This window comes from Oncorhynchus masou, chromosome 25, assembly GCF_036934945.1.
Source record: "Oncorhynchus masou masou isolate Uvic2021 chromosome 25, UVic_Omas_1.1, whole genome shotgun sequence".
Taxonomy (NCBI): Eukaryota; Metazoa; Chordata; class Actinopteri; order Salmoniformes; family Salmonidae; genus Oncorhynchus; species Oncorhynchus masou.
The window spans coordinates 22,723,467-22,739,973 of record NC_088236.1 but is presented as its reverse complement, the minus strand read 5'-3'; the positions used below and the strand labels follow the sequence as shown (position 1 = coordinate 22,739,973).

Below are 16,507 nucleotides of genomic sequence, written 5' to 3'. Positions count from 1 at the left end.
TGCAATAGAATGTCTTGTATTACTAGCTCCAACAGTACAGTAGAATGTCTTGTGTCACTATCTCCAACAGTACATTAGAATGTATTGTGTTACTAGCTCAAATAGTGCAAAGAATTTATTGTGTTACTTGCTCCAACAGTACAGTAGAATGTCTTGTGTTACTCACTCCAATAGTGCAATAGAAGGTCTTGTATTACTAGCTCCAACAGTACAGTAGAATGTCTTGTGTCACTAGCTCCAACAGTACAGTAGAATGTCTTGTGTTACTAGCTCCAATAGTGCAATAGAAGGTCTTGTGTTACTAGCTCCAATAGTGCATAGAATGTCTTGTGTTACTAGCTCCAATAGTGCAATAGAAGGTCTTGTGTTACTAGCTCCAATAGTGCATAGAATTTCTTGTGTTACAAGCTCCAATAGTGCAATAGAAGGTTTTGTGTTACTAGCTCCAACAGTATAGTAGAATGTCTTGTGTTACTTGCTCCAACAGTACAGTAGAATGTCTTGCGTTACTCGCTCCGACAGTACAGTAGAATGTCTTGTGTTACTAGCTCCGTCAGTACAGTAGAATGTCTTGTGTTACTAGCCCCGACAGTACAGTACAATGTCTTGTGTTACTAGCTCCAAAAGTACAGTAGAATGTCTTATGTTACTAGCTCCGACAGTACAGTAGAATGTCTTGTGTTACTAGCTCCGACAGTACAGTAGAATGTCTTGTGTTACTAGCTCCAACAGTATAGTAGAATGTCTTGTATTACTCGCTCCAACAGTGCAGTAGAATGTCTTGGGTTACTAGCTCCAACAGTACAGTAGAATGTCTTGTGTTACTAGCTCCAACAGTACAGTAGAATGTCTTATGTTACTAGCTCCGACAGTGCAGTAGAATGTCTTGGGTTACTAGCTCCAACAGTACAGTAGAATGTCTTGTGTTACTAGCTCCAATAGTGCAATAGAAGGTCTTGTGTTACTAGCTCCAATAGTGCAATAGAAGGGCTTGTGTTACTAGCTCCAACAGTATAGTAGAATGTCTTGTGTTACTAGCTCCAACAGTACATTAGAATGTATTGTGTTACTAGCTCTAATAGTGCAATAGAAGGTCTTGTGATACTAGCTCCAATAGTGCATAGAATGTCTTGTGTTACTAGCTCCAACAGTACAGTAGAATGTCTTGTGTTACTTGCTCCGACAGTACAGTAGAATGTCTTGTGTTACTAGCTCCGACAGTACAGTAGAATGTCTTATGTTACTAGCTCCGACAGTACAGTAGAATGTCTTGTGTTTCTAGCTCCGATAGTACAGTAGAATGTCTTGTGTTACTAGCCCCAACAGTACAGTATAATGTCTTGTGTTACTAGCCCCAACAGTGCAGTAGAATGTCCTTTGTTACAAGCTCCAACAGTACAGTAGAATGTCTTGTGTTACTAGCTCCGACAGTTCAGTAGAATGTCTTATGTTACTAGCTCCAACAGTACAGTAGAATGTCTTGTGTTTCTAGCTCCAACAGTACAGTAGAATGTCTTGTGTTACTAGCTTCGACAGTACAGTAGAATGTATTGTGTTTCTAGCCCCAACAGTGTAGTAGAATGTCTCGCAATTCAATATTAATACACAAATAATGAAAAATCTTAACAAGAAATCAAGAAATGACAGAACAAGTCCAATTTCCAATCCAAAGTAGATATATTAGTTAGCTTGTGTCAGAATCCAGATATAAAAATGTAATGTGTAGAGACAGTTTATCATTTGGAAGGAAAAGTGTATGTACATTAGTAGGTATATTAGGATGAGCTATGTCGAGAAAATGTTATATACATTCACAGTTAGTAACAACAGTACATAAACAGAATTTGAGGTCACCAGTTCAGCAGCGGACCCCTCCTTCAGCCCCGGTTCAGCCAACACAGATAAGACAGATAAGGTCTCCTATCCCGTTCGTCTGTTTGATCCTCCACTTCCTATCATTTCAGTCACTTACGACCCAGCCGGGCTGCCCCAGCCCTGTCTGTAACTGAGCCGGGGCCTGTTTGCCTGGCTGGGCGGACTTGGCTCTGGAGCCATGCTGTGAAGGCCAGCAGAGCCAGTCTGTTCCCTCTCTCCCCTCAGCCCAGGGAGAGTGGGCTGTGTTGGGCCGCTGCCACACGTTGTCAGCCTGCCTCTCTGACTTCCCTTCCTCCTCCTGTTGACTTCCCCTTCTGCTGCCTACTCTCCAGACCTCCAGGCCATTCCACAAACAGCCCTTGTAATGGCTGGCTTTTTCCATCACATTACTCAGTTTTTTATTGTTTTGTAACGGGCCACTGTCGGGGTAGTGTAATATAATGCTTCCGTTCCCTCTAAAACCCTTGTCAGGTGACCCTGTTCGAGACTGGTGGAGGGGTGTCGAGAGGGCAGCCGGTAGAACAGAAGGGCTGATGGGAAATTGGACGACCCAAGGTTACCCAAGCGGTCTTTGCTGGGGGATTAATTGTGTAAGAGCCATGTAATGATTGCTGGCACAGATCCTGACTGAAATCCTGTTACCCACGCTGCACTGGGGCAGGGAGGGAGACCTAGTACCTGTGGAGGCAAGGCAACACTCATCACAGGCACCCTGAGCCTGCCAGGAATCAAATGAGTTCTGTATTTAGTGGAAGTACAGTAGCTACTCCAATACTAACCACAGGGCCTCTCATTCTTTCATTGGATACTTGCAAATGTGTGAATACTTACTACTTCATAATGAGCTGTTACTGCCAGAAATTATTTTCAGATTGTTTGGTTCTGAGCAGAACCACTATATTTCTTGCTCTGTTCCACTGTTCCGTCCAGCATAATAAAGTTTGAAACCGATTCGAACACAATAAAAAGTACCGTTTTATATTGTTAATTTCTGTTCCTTTTTTAACCTGTGAAATAAATCGACATAAATGTAAAAACTATCTCATTAAAAGAATACAAGCTTGCTATGGAGCGAGCAATCCAGAGACCTTAAAGGAAGAAATTCCTCCATAATCTCTGGGGAAGCTAATTGTGTTCATGCTTGATAGGTGGGGAGAGAGCGTGTCAGAGGGGTGGACATGGAGGAGGCTTGACGCGCTGGCCATCATAATCAGGATGTGCATTATAATGTGTTTGGGATATTGATAGTAGACCCATTATTACTTCACCATATTACATAATTATATACTAACTTGAGACCTATAGAGGAGTGGCTAATATGGAGGAGCTTTGATTGTCCGATCATTGGCTCAACGCCCTGGGCCAGAGATCGCTAACAAGCTCTTGTGGAGTGGCACCAGAACTCAAAACACGCGTTACCTTTTTGTTGTTAATAAATACAATGTGAAACGTGGGAACTAATAGTATCCTTAACTAGTCTAGAAAAAGCTGTTAGGCAGACACTGGAAGGAGGAGTGACAGAGTGAGTGCTTCGCATAGGCGTTTATTGTGGGACTAAAAAAAATACTTGGAACATAAAATATCATTATTAACCGTCTCCCATGCTTTTAAAATAATGGTTCTGTTCCGGAACACAAGAGAGCAATTTTGTTATCGTTTGTGTTTCTGTTCCTCAATTATTTAGTTATTTTCCGGGTTTCTGTTCTGTTTCTTGAACTGGTTTCAACACCTGGTTACTGTACAGTAGATGTATTGGAGTAAGACTGGAGGAATCCATCTTTGTCTTTTTCCTTGGATATTTAGAACAGGGAAGTGTTATACTGAACAGCGGTTTATACAGAAGAACAACTTGAGACTTTTCTCATGGGTGATGCATTTTGTTTCCCAGCGTTTCTCAGTTCTCTTTCTTTTGCAACCCCCAATGCAAGGATTCTGCATGAGTCTTAACACTTCATACATAATTCAGGAGTGAAGATTGACACTGAAGTGCAGAGTTTCAGTCCTAGCTACTTGGATCATTGTTCCACTTTTAGTTTCATACTGCAGCATGAAACAGAGGCAGCCCTCCCTTAGCTCCTCAACTATCGCCTAGCAGGGACAGTCCTTATGGCCTATTGAGTTGTGTGATGGATAACTCTGGGATTGAAGGAGATAGATAGAGATCATGGCTGCTGTTAATTGACTGTATCTCTTCATCTCCCTCCTTTGTCCAGGCTCACTGTTTTGTTTCTCATTGTTGTTGAATGTACACAAAGTTAGATTAATTCATTCAGACATTCATAGTCGTATGATGTAGTGTTATGACTCCTCTGTGTTGTTTGACCTTGTGTGTCACTGTGATGCATCCATACATAGTGCACTACTTTTGACCAGAGCCCAATTTGTCCTGGTCAGAAGTAGTGCACTACATAGGGAATAAGGTGCCATTCGGGACCCAGAACATTGTGCGTGTTGCAGACTGACTGACTGACTAGCATTCTGTGTGGTAGTGACTCAGACCTGCTAGTTTTCACAGTCCTGTATTAGTAGAGCACAGGGCCGTCTACTAGGAGCCTGTGAAGTCTTTAACCCTGACTGTGGGCCTAACCCACACATACGCACACACACACTTAGGGAAAGGTGTTAGGAGGGAGAACACACTACACAGAGAGGAATGCAACAGAAAAACACTGACTAACTTTCATTTCCCGTACCTGGAACCCCACTAAAGCTTTTAATCTAGCACAGGCTGAGAGTGGAAACACTCACACAGGTACACCTAGCTACTCTTGCACGCACACGCACCCACACACACCTGGTGTCAGGAGATGTCCTGTGTTGAAGTGTCTCCTACTCTTAGAGATCTCTCTGCCCCATACTGTCAGTCTGATCCGGTCAGACTAGGATGAATAAAGTGTAGGTTTGACTAATCCTCCACCTGCCGCGAGGCCAAATCCCTATCTGTCTGACGCTTCAGTCTCTCCTTCCCTTTCTCTCTCCAAGGTGGTTTAACACCACCAGAGCCTTTCTCAGAAGTTTCTTTCTTTATGGCATCTGCTGACCTAACTATCATTTGGGAATTTGCGGTTGGCACCAAAACTGCTTTGTGTTCCTCCCAAGGTCTTCGTGTCAAGGTCTTGTATTTGATTCAGGCAAACTAGACCTTGTGATAAATATGTTGGCTCATGAGGTCTCTTATTGCCTTCGACCTCTGATCTTGTTCCATATCAAATAAAATGTAATTGTATTTGTCACATGCTTTGTAAACAACAGGTGTGGACTAACAGTGAAATATTTACTTATGGGCCCTTCCCAACAATGCAGAGAAAAAAAATGATAATAACACATGGAATACATACATAATGAGTAATGACAACTTGACTATATACAGGGAGTACCAGCACCGAGTCAATGTGCAGGGGTACGAGGTCATTGAGGTAGATATGTACATATAAGTAGGGGTAAAGTGACTAGAATAGATAAATAATGAACAGTAGCAGCAGCACTAGTATATGTGATGAGTCAAAAGAGTTTGGTGCAAAGTGTGGTCAATGCAGATAGTCCGCGTAGCTATTTGGTTAACTATTGAGCAGTCTTATGGCTGGGGGGAAGTGGTAGAAAATTACCCAATTGTCATACTTGAGTAAAAGTATAGCTAACTTAATATAAGGTTACTCAAGTAAAAGTGAAAGTCACCCAGTGAAATACTACTTGAGTAAAAGTATAGCTAACTTAATATAAGGTAACTCAAGTAAAAGTGAAAGTCACCCAGTAAAAATACTACTTGAGTAAAAGTATAGCTAACTTAATATAAGGTAACTCAAGTAAAAGTGAAAGTCACCCAGTAAAATACTACTTGAGTAAAAGTATAGCTAACTTAATATAAGGTAAAAAGTAAAAGTAAAAAAATACTACTATGAGTAAAAATAGCTAACTTAATATAAGGTTACTCAAGTAAAAGTGAAAGTACCCAGTGAAATACTACTTGAGTAAAAGTATAGCTAACTTAATATAAGGTTACAAGTAAAAGTGAAAGTCACCCAGTAAAAATACTACTTGAGTAAAAGTATAGCTAACTTAATATAAGGTAACTCAAGTAAAAGTGAAAGTCACCCAGTAAAATACTACTTGAGTAAAAGTTTTAAAGTATTTGGTTTTAAATATACTTAAGTATCAAAAGTAAATGTAAGTGCTAAAATATACTCCAAGTATCAAGAGTATAAAAAGTATAAATAATTTTGAATTTCTTAAATTAAGCAAAGCAGATAATCACGGCCCCATTTTCTTGTTTTAAAAATGTACAGATAATCAGGGGCCACTCCAACACTCCGACATTATTTACAGATAATCAGGAGCCACTCCAACACTCAGCCATTATTTACAGATAATCAGGAGCCACTCCAACACTCCGACATTATTTACAGATAATCAGGAGCCACTCCAACACTCAGACATTATTTACAGATAATCAGGAGCCACTCCAACACTCAGACATTATTTACAGATAATCAGGAGCCACTCCAACACTCAGACATTATTTACAGATAATCAGGAGCCACTCCAACACTCAGCCATCATTTACAGATAATCAGGAGCCACTCCAACACTCAGACATTATTTACAGATAATCAGGAGCCACTCCAACACTCAGACATCATTTCAGATAATCAGGAGCCACATTATTTACAGATAATCAGCAGCCACTCCAACACTCAGACATTATTTACAGATAATCAGGAGCCACTCCAACACTCAGACATTATTTACAGATAATCAGGAGCCACTCCAACACTCGACATTATTTACACTCCACACTCCAGACATCATTTACAGATAATCAGGAGCCACTCCAACACTCAGACATTATTTACAGATAATCAGGAGCCACTCCAACACTCAGACATTATTTACAGATATCTAGGGGCCACTCCAACACTCCGACATTATTTACAGATAATCAGGAGCCACTCCAACACTCAGACATTATTTACAGATATCTAGGGGCACACTCCAACACTCAGCCATCATTTACAGATAATCAGGGGCACACTCCCAACACTCAGACATTATTTACTCCAACAGGGGCCACTCCAACACTCCGACATTATTTACAGATAATCAGGAGCCACTCCAACACTCAGACATCATTTACAGATAATCAGGGGCACACTCCAACATTATTTACAGATAATCTCTCTCTCTCTCTCTCTCTCTCTCTCTCTCTCTCTCTCTCTCTCTCTCTGACAGCTTTTAATCATTTATTTAAGGCCAAGTTCGCTCGCCTCATTCACCTCCATTTTCTTATTTAACTCGAGATGATAGAGAAAGAGATTGTGGGAGGGAGGGGAAGGGAGACAGCGAGGAAGGAAAGAGAGGACGGAGGGAGGGAGAGCGATAGACTTTAGTGGAGTCTGACACAACATTATATTGGGATCAAGCAACCGGTTAGTCAGCTAGCGGGCCTCAGACAAGCTCTGCTCTAGCCGCAGCTCGCTTGTCAATCTTTCATTACATAGTCCTGTTTTGATGGCCTTTTCTGGGGTTCAAGGTTGGGCTGTTTAAAGACAGCCAGGGAGAGCTGTCCTGTCCGCTGAGTAGCTACCAAGAGTGAGAGTTTACTGTACGTACACGGATGCACACACACACACACAGTAATGGAGAGCTGACACACTTCTCTGAGGTAAATGACAACACACAATTTACACCCACTATTTGACTCTACTGCTGTGACGCCGAGAGGAGAAACTGTGTTTGACTTTGTCCCTGGGTGTATTGATGACCAGAAGGGCCAAGTGCCAGTAGTTACCCCACCTGCACACATACAAACACCGAACAGCCCAGCCCGTGGGATTAGAGGATTACGGAGGAAAAGACTCCCAACATGAAAGCGGATTCTTCTAACTGATTAGCAAGACAGACGGCCAGCAGATCAATCAGGTCTCTGTGAAGCAGAGAGTTATTGCAGCCCCGGCTAGCACGGCCGCTCTGCACAGGCAACAGCTAGCTAACACTGCTTGGCTAATCAATGAAGAACTGCCCACTTGTTAGCACCTTCAAAGACTGACAGAAAACAAACCGTCCCTCTGGCATTATCAACTTCTTGCTTGTCTCACCCAGCCCTCACTCCGCTCTGATCTGCTAAAGGCGCCACAACACACCACACCACAACTCATCTCTCCCTCTTAGTCTCTCGCACCTCTCTGATTCAGAGGGGTTGGGTTGAATGCGGAAGACACATTTCAGTTGAATACATTCAGTTGGACAACTGACTAGGAATCTCCCTTTGCCCTTTCCCCTTTTTTCACTGTACATCTCTCTCCCTCTCTCCTTAGCTTAGTGGCACTGCCCAGCATTCACTGTACATCTCTCTCCCTCTCTCCTTAGCTTAGTGGCACTGCCCAGCATTCACTGTACATCTCTCTCCCTCTCTCCTTAGCTTAGTGGCACTGCCCAGCATTCACTGTACATCTCTCTCCCTCTCTCCTTAGCTTAGTGGCACTGCCCAGCATTCACTGTACATCTCTCTCCCTCTCTCCTTAGCTTAGTGGCACTGCCCAGCATTCACTGTACATCTCTCTCCCTCTCTCCTTAGCTTAGTGGCACTGCCCAGCATTCACTGTACATCTCTCTCCCTCTCTCCTTAGCTTAGTGGCACTGCCCAGCATTCACTGTACATCTCTCTCGCTCCCTCCTTAGCTTAGTGGCACTGCCCAGCATTCACTGTACATCTCTCTCCCTCTCTCCTTAGCTTAGTGGCACTGCCCAGCATTCCCTGTACATCTCTCTCCCTCTCTCCTTAGCTTAGTGGCACTGCCCAGCATTCACTGTACATCTCTCTCCCTCTCTCCTTAGCTTAGTGGCACTGCCCAGTATTCCCTGTACATCTCTCTCCCTCTCTCCTTAGCTTAGTGGCACTGCCCAGCATTCCCTGTACATCTCTCTCCCTCTCTCCTTAGCTTAGTGGCACTGCCCAGCATTCACTGTACATCTCTCTCCCGCTCCTTTCTTTGCCTTGTTTTGGTTTTCAATGATTGCCTGAAAATGGCTTCCTTCCTGTTTTCCACATTACGAGGGTGTACAGGAATTAGTTGAAGTTTGTTTGCTTTAAATATGGAACTAGGGTATTTGTATTTATTAAGGATTCCCACTCTTCATGGGGTCCAAACAAGATTAAGGCAATTACATCACCCAAACCATATACATATATATAAATTATAAATACAAAGGTATGTGGACACCCATTCAAATTAGTGAATCTGGCTATTTCAGGCACACCCATTGCTGACAGGTGTATAAAATTGAGCAAACAGCCATGCAATCTCCATAGACAAACACTGGCAGTAGAATGGCCTTTCAGTGACTTTCAGCGTGGCACCGTCATAGGATGCCAACTTTCCAACAAGTCAGTTTGTCAAACATCTGAGATGTTTGACGAGCAGGTGTCTACATACTTTTGCTCATGTAGTGTATCTACAGTCGTGGCCAAAAGTTTTGAGAACGACACAAATATTACATTTCACAAAGTCTGCTGCCACAGTTTGTATGATGGCAATTTGCATATACTCCAGAATGTTATGAAGAGTGATCAGATGAATTGCAATTCATTGCAAAGTCCCTCTTTGCCATGCAAATGAACTAAAGCCCCCAAAACATTTCCACTGCATTTCAGCCCAGCCACAAAAGGACCAGCTGACATCATGTCAGTGATTCTCTCGTTAACACAGGTGTGAGTGTTGACGAGGACAAGGCTGGAGATCACTCTGTCATGCTGACTGAGTTCGAATAACAGACTGGAAGCTTCAAAAGGAGGGTGGTGGTTGGAATCATTGTTCTTCCTCTGTCAACCATGGTTACCTGCAAGGAAACACATGTCGTCATAATTGCTTTGCACAAAAAGGGCTTCATCAGGCAAGGATATTGCTGCCAGTAAGATTACACCTAAATCAACCATTTATCGGATCATCAAGAACTTCAAGGAGCGCGGTTCAATTGTTGTGAAGAAGGCTTCAGGGTGCCCAAGAAAGTCCAGCAAGCGCCAGGACCGTCTCCTAAAGTTGATTCAGCTGCGGGATCGGGGCACAACCAGTACAGAGCTTGCTCCGGAATGGCAGCAGGCAGGTATAAGTGCATCTGCCATTGGAGGCCATTGGAGGATGGCCTGGTGTCAAGAAGGGCAGCAAAGAAGCCACTTCTCTCCAGGAATAACATCAGGGACAGACTGATATTCTGCAAAAGGTACAGGGATTGGACTGCTGAGGACTGGGGTAAAGTAATTTTCTCTGATGAATCCCCTTTCTGATTGTTTGGGGCATCATGAAAAAAGCTTGTCCGGAGAAGACAAGGTGAGCACTACTATCAGAAATGTGTCATTCCAACAGTAAAGCCCATTCATCTGTGGGGTTGCTTCTCAGCCAATGGAGTGGGCTCACTCACAATTTTGCCTAAGAACACAGCCATGAATAAAGAATGGTACCAACTTCTCCCAACCATCCAAGAACAGTTTGGTGACGAACAATGCCTTTTCCAGCATGATGGAGCACCTTGCCATAATGCAAAAGTGATAACTAAGTGGCTCGGGGAACAAATTATCAATATTTTGGGTCCATGGCCAGGAAACTCCCCAGACCTGAATCCCATTGAGAACTTGTCAACCCTCAAGAGGCGGGTGGACAAAAAAACCCCCACAAATTCTGACAAATTCCAAGCATTGATTATGCAAGAATGGGCTAGCATTAGTCAGGATGTGGCCCAGAAGTTAATTGACAGCATGCCAGGGCGGATTGCAGAGGTCTTGAAAAAGAAGGGTCAACATTGCAAATATTGACTCTTTGCAACAACTTCATGTAATTGTCAATAAATGCCTTTGGCACTTACGAAATGCTTGTAATTATACTTCAGTATTCCATAGTAACATCTGACAAAAAAATATCTGAAATCACTGAAGCAGCAAACTTTGTGGAAAATCATATTTGTGTCATTCTCAAAACTTTTGGCCACGACTGTACAATACAACATTTGTAATACCACAAAACAAAAATATTACAATGTACGTCTGTGTATGTTGAGAGTGTGTGTGTGTATGTGTGTGTGTGTGTGTGTCTCTTCACAGTCTTCTCAAGTTGTTCCATAAGTTGTAGTTTTATCTGTTTTTTAACCTGATTTTATTGCTTGCTTGAGTTACCTGTGGTGGAATAGAGTTCCATGTAGTACTGTGCATTTCCTCCAGTGCACGCACACACACACACACACACACACACACACACACACACACACACACACACACACACACACACACACACACACACACACACACACACACACACACACACACACACACACACACACACACACTCACACAGATGGTTAGGTAAAGCCCCATCTTCAGCCCACAAACACACTATTCATAAATAAATGGCTGACTGAAATATGAATAAAATACAATATGCCTGATAGCTTTAGTATCCTTGAGAGAGCCTCTGCCTTAACTGTCAGGCCTAGACTACCTCTGTGTTATGGCCACTTCTGACCAAATAGATCACTCTGCCACATCATATTCTGATAGTTAAATTTTTTATTTAACCAGGTAAGTTGACTGAGAACAAACACATTCTCATTCACAGCAAAGACCGGGGAAATAGTTACAGGGGATGATTAGGTGGCCATGACGGTATGAGGGCCAGACTAGGAATTTAGCCAGGACACCAGGGTTAACACCCCTACTCTTACGATAAGTGCCTAAGATCTTTAGTGACCACAGAGAGTCAGAACACCCGTTTAACGTCCCAGCCAAAAGACAGCACCCTACAGAGGGTAATGTCCCAAATCACTGCCCTGGGGAATTGAGATATTTTTTTTAAACCAGAGGAAAGACTGCCTCCTACTGGCCCTCCAACACCACTTCTAGGAGCATCTGGTCTCCCATCCAGGGACTGACCAGGACCAACTCTGCTTAGCTTCAGAAGCAAGCCAGCAGTGGGATGCAGGGTGGTATGATGATGAGAATATTGTAACTGTGTATGGAGTGCAGCCTCAGACCTTGTAGGGTGTGTGTAAGTTCAGCTGCAGACCACATACAGTAGGGTGTACCCCTGGTGACGGGGTTACATATCCAGTCTCAGCCCTTCTCATCTATCTGTCCCTCTATGTGTATCTCCCAACCTCATTTCAGACTGTGCTGTCAAATAATAAAGCATGCGTAAGATGGTCAGCACACCGATCTCCTTAAATAAAAGGTTTTGGTATCCTCTCCTCCAATCCTTAACCATCTCTCCTTGTCTCTCTCTAGGAGCAGAGCCCCAGTAACCAGACGTCTTTGGCCATGATGCAGGAGCCCCAGGAGATGGTGGAGGAGACGGTCACCATCGAGGAGGACCCTGGCACGCCCACCTCCCATGTGTCCGTTGTCACCTCCGACGACGGCACCACACGACGCACAGAAACCAAGGTACTGGGGGAAACCAAGTTGACACACAGATCACATTAGGTAGTCTCACACACTAGATTTCAACTTTAATGTGACAAATTGTTTGGGGTGGGTGCAATCCTGTGAAATATATGTAGCAGGTTTCTGCAGTAAAACAGCATGATGGCTGTTTTATGATAACCCTGTTAACACAAAAGTTAAGGTCTGTAAGGCCAAAAGTTAAGATCTGTAAGGCCCGTAATCCTTTAGCGAGATGTGTTTCCTATCCTTTTCCCAAACCCAGATGTTGTCTTATTTATTGGTGCTCATTCTGTATCAGCCCCTACAGTATTTTGTGTTGCAGGTTCTTTTTTCTTGATTGTCCTCTTGTGTTTTGTTGTTTCTATATAAGGATATGTCAACTAACCTGAAGGTGAGTTGGACCCCCCCCCCCATCACTTTACTATCAACTCACGTCACCATTTTGTGTATGCCCATGTCAGCCACTCCCTCAACCCTGTCACACAGTCTGTCACTCTTACAGCATCACAGCCACCCCAATGCTGCACAGCTCCAGTACTCTTACCGTTACTGGCCTTCCTAAACACAGCTCACAGCTTACCCCCTTCAGTCAGCCCTGCTCTACGCTATGCACACTACCTCTCCAGACATTGTCTCAGTGCAGTGTGGTGACGTCCCGATTGGCACCATGTTCCCTATATAGTGCACTATAGCCCAGAGCTCTGGACAAAAGTAGTGCACTATATGAGGAGTTGGATGCCATTTGGGACGCAGCTTGGGACTTGCCCCACATCTCCAGTGAAGCAGAGATGTGTTCTGTTCTGACAGTCTGGTTCCCTAGGGAGGGACCCTACGAAGGGACCAAGGGTAGAGCTGCTGGCACACTAGAGACACTACAGAGTTTGTAATTAAACAGACCAGCTAATCTCTCTGTTTCACTGTGTGTGTGTTGCTATCCTATTTACTGTAGGGGATTGGACACACTCACTCACGCACACACAGCTAATAAAACATAGTCAAGGGCTAGGGTTTGGGGAACGAGAGTCACTGTTTTTAAGGACACTTAATTCCACAGGGACGAGACAGAGGATGCTTCTTGGAAGTTATTTTGAAGGGAAGAAACAGATTCATCTGGATGTAAGCCTTGGAAGAGACGGTTTTGACTGATGATTTATAATTGTGGCAAATGTATTGGCAAGGCAGCTTGTGATGGAAGTCTGCGCACGTGATGTTTCCAGACTCATCTTCACATCTCTCTCATCTTTTCAATTGATGCATTATTGGCTTCCTTTCAACAGGATGCTGCAGCTAGCTACACCCTGCATTTCCTTGAATGCCTTCTGAGTGTCCCCTCCAAGCACAGCAAGATGAAACACTAGGATTTCACATCACTCTGCTTTTGGAAATGCATGTTTTTTTATGATAAACACATTTGCATACAAGGCAAGCAGCAGTATAGGCAGCAGTATCAGTAGCCAGCCACCACACCTAAACAAACAGACCATAACAAGGCCTGTGAATTAAGTGACGTTTAAAGGCTAACTAAAGCCTCACTTTCTACCCGCTCCAGCTGTGAAGGAGTGAGTCAGTGTGCTGGCTGGTATGTGGAACTAGCTAACTGGTGAGAAGGGAAGGAGCTCCACCACACACACACACACACACACACACACAAACACAAACACAAACACAAACACAAACAAACAAACAAACGAAAGTGGCTCCACCACGTCCATCCTCCATCTCCCTCCCAACACACTGTGCTTTTCTTTGGACATTCTCCAGCTGCACTCTGGCTGAATGGTGAATGTTGGGTGAAACGCTACCACTGTTCTTTAAAATAGATAAACAAAACGATCAAAAGCAGTGGCATTCCATCCTGTCCTGTGGATGGGAGTTAATGAGAGTTAAGGCAGGCCATATAAACAAATTAAACACAACAGGGAGAAAGGTGTGAAGGGAAAGAACGAAAGCCACTCTGATACAAAATGCAAAACAATTTGATATGCAATTTTACTCTGTCGTTTTTTGGTGATTTTTTATTTCTATGTTATTGAATCATGTATTTTCAAACAACTGTGATGCCCAGTACTACTGATTGACCACCTCGGCCCTCAACACTTTCCCATAGGTGACCAAGGTGATCAAAACCATCACCCGCCGCAGGTACCTGCCAGTGACCATCACAGAGACCCTGGTGGTGCCAGGAGGTTCCATCACCCCGCAGTCCAAACCCAGCACCCCTGTGCCCACCCCTTCTCCCACCCCCTCCCCATCAGAGACAGACCCAGTAAAGAAAACAAAGGCACCCAAACGTCTGGTTTGTGGCTTGAAGTGAACCCCCAACCCCTCCCACTTGCACCTCCCTGACCCTAAACCTCTCTAAATGCTTACACTAATCCCCAGCCGGTGTGTCAGTTTGAGCTCTGTCTGTCTATAAAAGTTGAATGTGGCAGAGATTGTGAAAGTGTTACAATTATAAAGACTGAACTTGACTCCTGCCCTCCCTTTCTCCTCCCCTTTTAACAGCCTAACAGTTGGTAAACATATGCCCCAGTTTGACTGCAGGCACCTTTCATTAAGGCAAGGTAGCACGCTGCCTTCGCCACATGGCCTCGAAACACACACCAGCATTTAGAGATTCTCTTTTAGCCTGTTTACAGTGATCTAGTTGGGCGCTCTCTGAAGCACCATCCCCAGTCCCAGTAGTGCTTGTTTAGCGTGTTGTGATCTTCCAACAGATCAGAGTTCTGTTTGAAACCTGTCTTGCATTTTTTCGTGCTGTACCAGTGAAGGCTCTTTAGAAGTCATGTTAGTACAAACATGAAGTGTATGTCTAGGCTTCTCTCCCTGGCTGAGTTGAAACAAGGCCTTGTTCAAGATGGAAGGAGTTTGGGCCACTGCAGATTTTCAGCTTGTGGTGGATTAGGACCATAACCAGGATTGAAGAACACTGCTGTGTAGTTCAGAGTAGTGATCCCCAACCTCAGATCTTAGAGATCATTTCGACACTTCAGCACAGTGTAGCAGGCATGAGGTCATTTTAAGTGAAGAGACCTAGTCCCACCCAGGTCTGTACTCAATTACCATCACCACCTCCATTGAAATGAATGGCAATAAAAGTCCCCTAATCGACCAGCTCAGAGGAGAAGCCATCCTGTCATTTCGAGCCCAGTGGTGGCCTTGTGCTCAAGCTGTTTCATTAAGTTAAGAACCAGAAAAAGGCTTTATTTTTAACATGAAAGGGATGATTATGTGTGAGTTCCATGCAAAGCGAAGGGGGAGCGGCGATGCCAGTGGAGTGTGAAGTAACAAAAGAAGGGTGAGCTTTAGATGTTATGGATGCACCGAAATGACTCACGAAGAAGAAATTAACCTTGACATCACTTCAAGTCGACAGTTTTCTGCCCGTTAGAATTTAAAATAGCTCACAGTTCGAGAAACGGACAGTGTGTGAACAAACTAAAGTCTTTGAAAATGGGATGAAGATTACATTTTTAATGAGTGAATGTTTAGCATTTATCATTGACATTTTGTTCCATGCTTCCTCTTTTGAGGAGATATGTGTAATACTTTATTGAGGTTCCTTGTTATTATTTCATGCCTTTGATAAAATTCTGTATATAAATATGACTATAAACCTGGTATATTATAATTATGAGTTCAGCAAAGTGGTTGGATCACAAAATGTAACTAATCAGAAACCAGTCTCTTTCTGTGTTCATGTGAAAAAGCTCATTTCAGTGAAGTACTTGTCTGCCAGTTGAGTGGGAATGAACGATCTCTGTGCATCTTGTCAGGCAAAACACGAATTGTATCAGAGTCAGACATAGGGCCCCCTCCAATGACGATTCATTTTCATCAACCTCATTAATTTTGAAGATTAATTTATAGCCGTGGACAAAATAGCCAATTATCGGCACTGCAGAATTCACTGGGCAGCAAATTGGTTTCTGTATCGGTGCTGAACCTCAGGAGGAGGTGAGAAGCTGCTAGCCCTCCCTGACTGCCAGACAGTTTCAGCACTCTCAGACAAGTAGGAGTGTGATTTGTTAAGGACAAGGTGTATAGACATATATATATATATATATATATATATATATATATATATATATATATATATATATATATATATATATATATATATATATACATACATATAAATATACATATATATACATATACAGTTTACTATAAGACCGTCACAGTTACCAGTTATGATTTTAAATTTGT

General features: G+C 43.2%; 1 protein-coding gene across 13 annotated transcripts in view; it reads left to right on the top strand.

The window, feature by feature from the left end:
* Positions 1-16,507, top strand: part of LOC135513920 (splicing regulator ARVCF-like) — a 411,972-nt gene that overhangs the window by 294,531 nt on the left and 100,934 nt on the right. For 11 of the 13 annotated variants that reach the window (XM_064936940.1, XM_064936939.1, XM_064936935.1 and 8 more), the window contains 2 exons: positions 12,140-12,298; positions 12,669-12,689. In XM_064936940.1, coding sequence (XP_064793012.1) covers positions 12,140-12,298; positions 12,669-12,689 — 180 coding nt within the window. The remainder of the gene's footprint in view (positions 1-12,139; positions 12,299-12,668; positions 12,690-16,507) is intronic. The other 2 variants (XM_064936936.1, XM_064936942.1) reach the window with 1 other exon arrangement.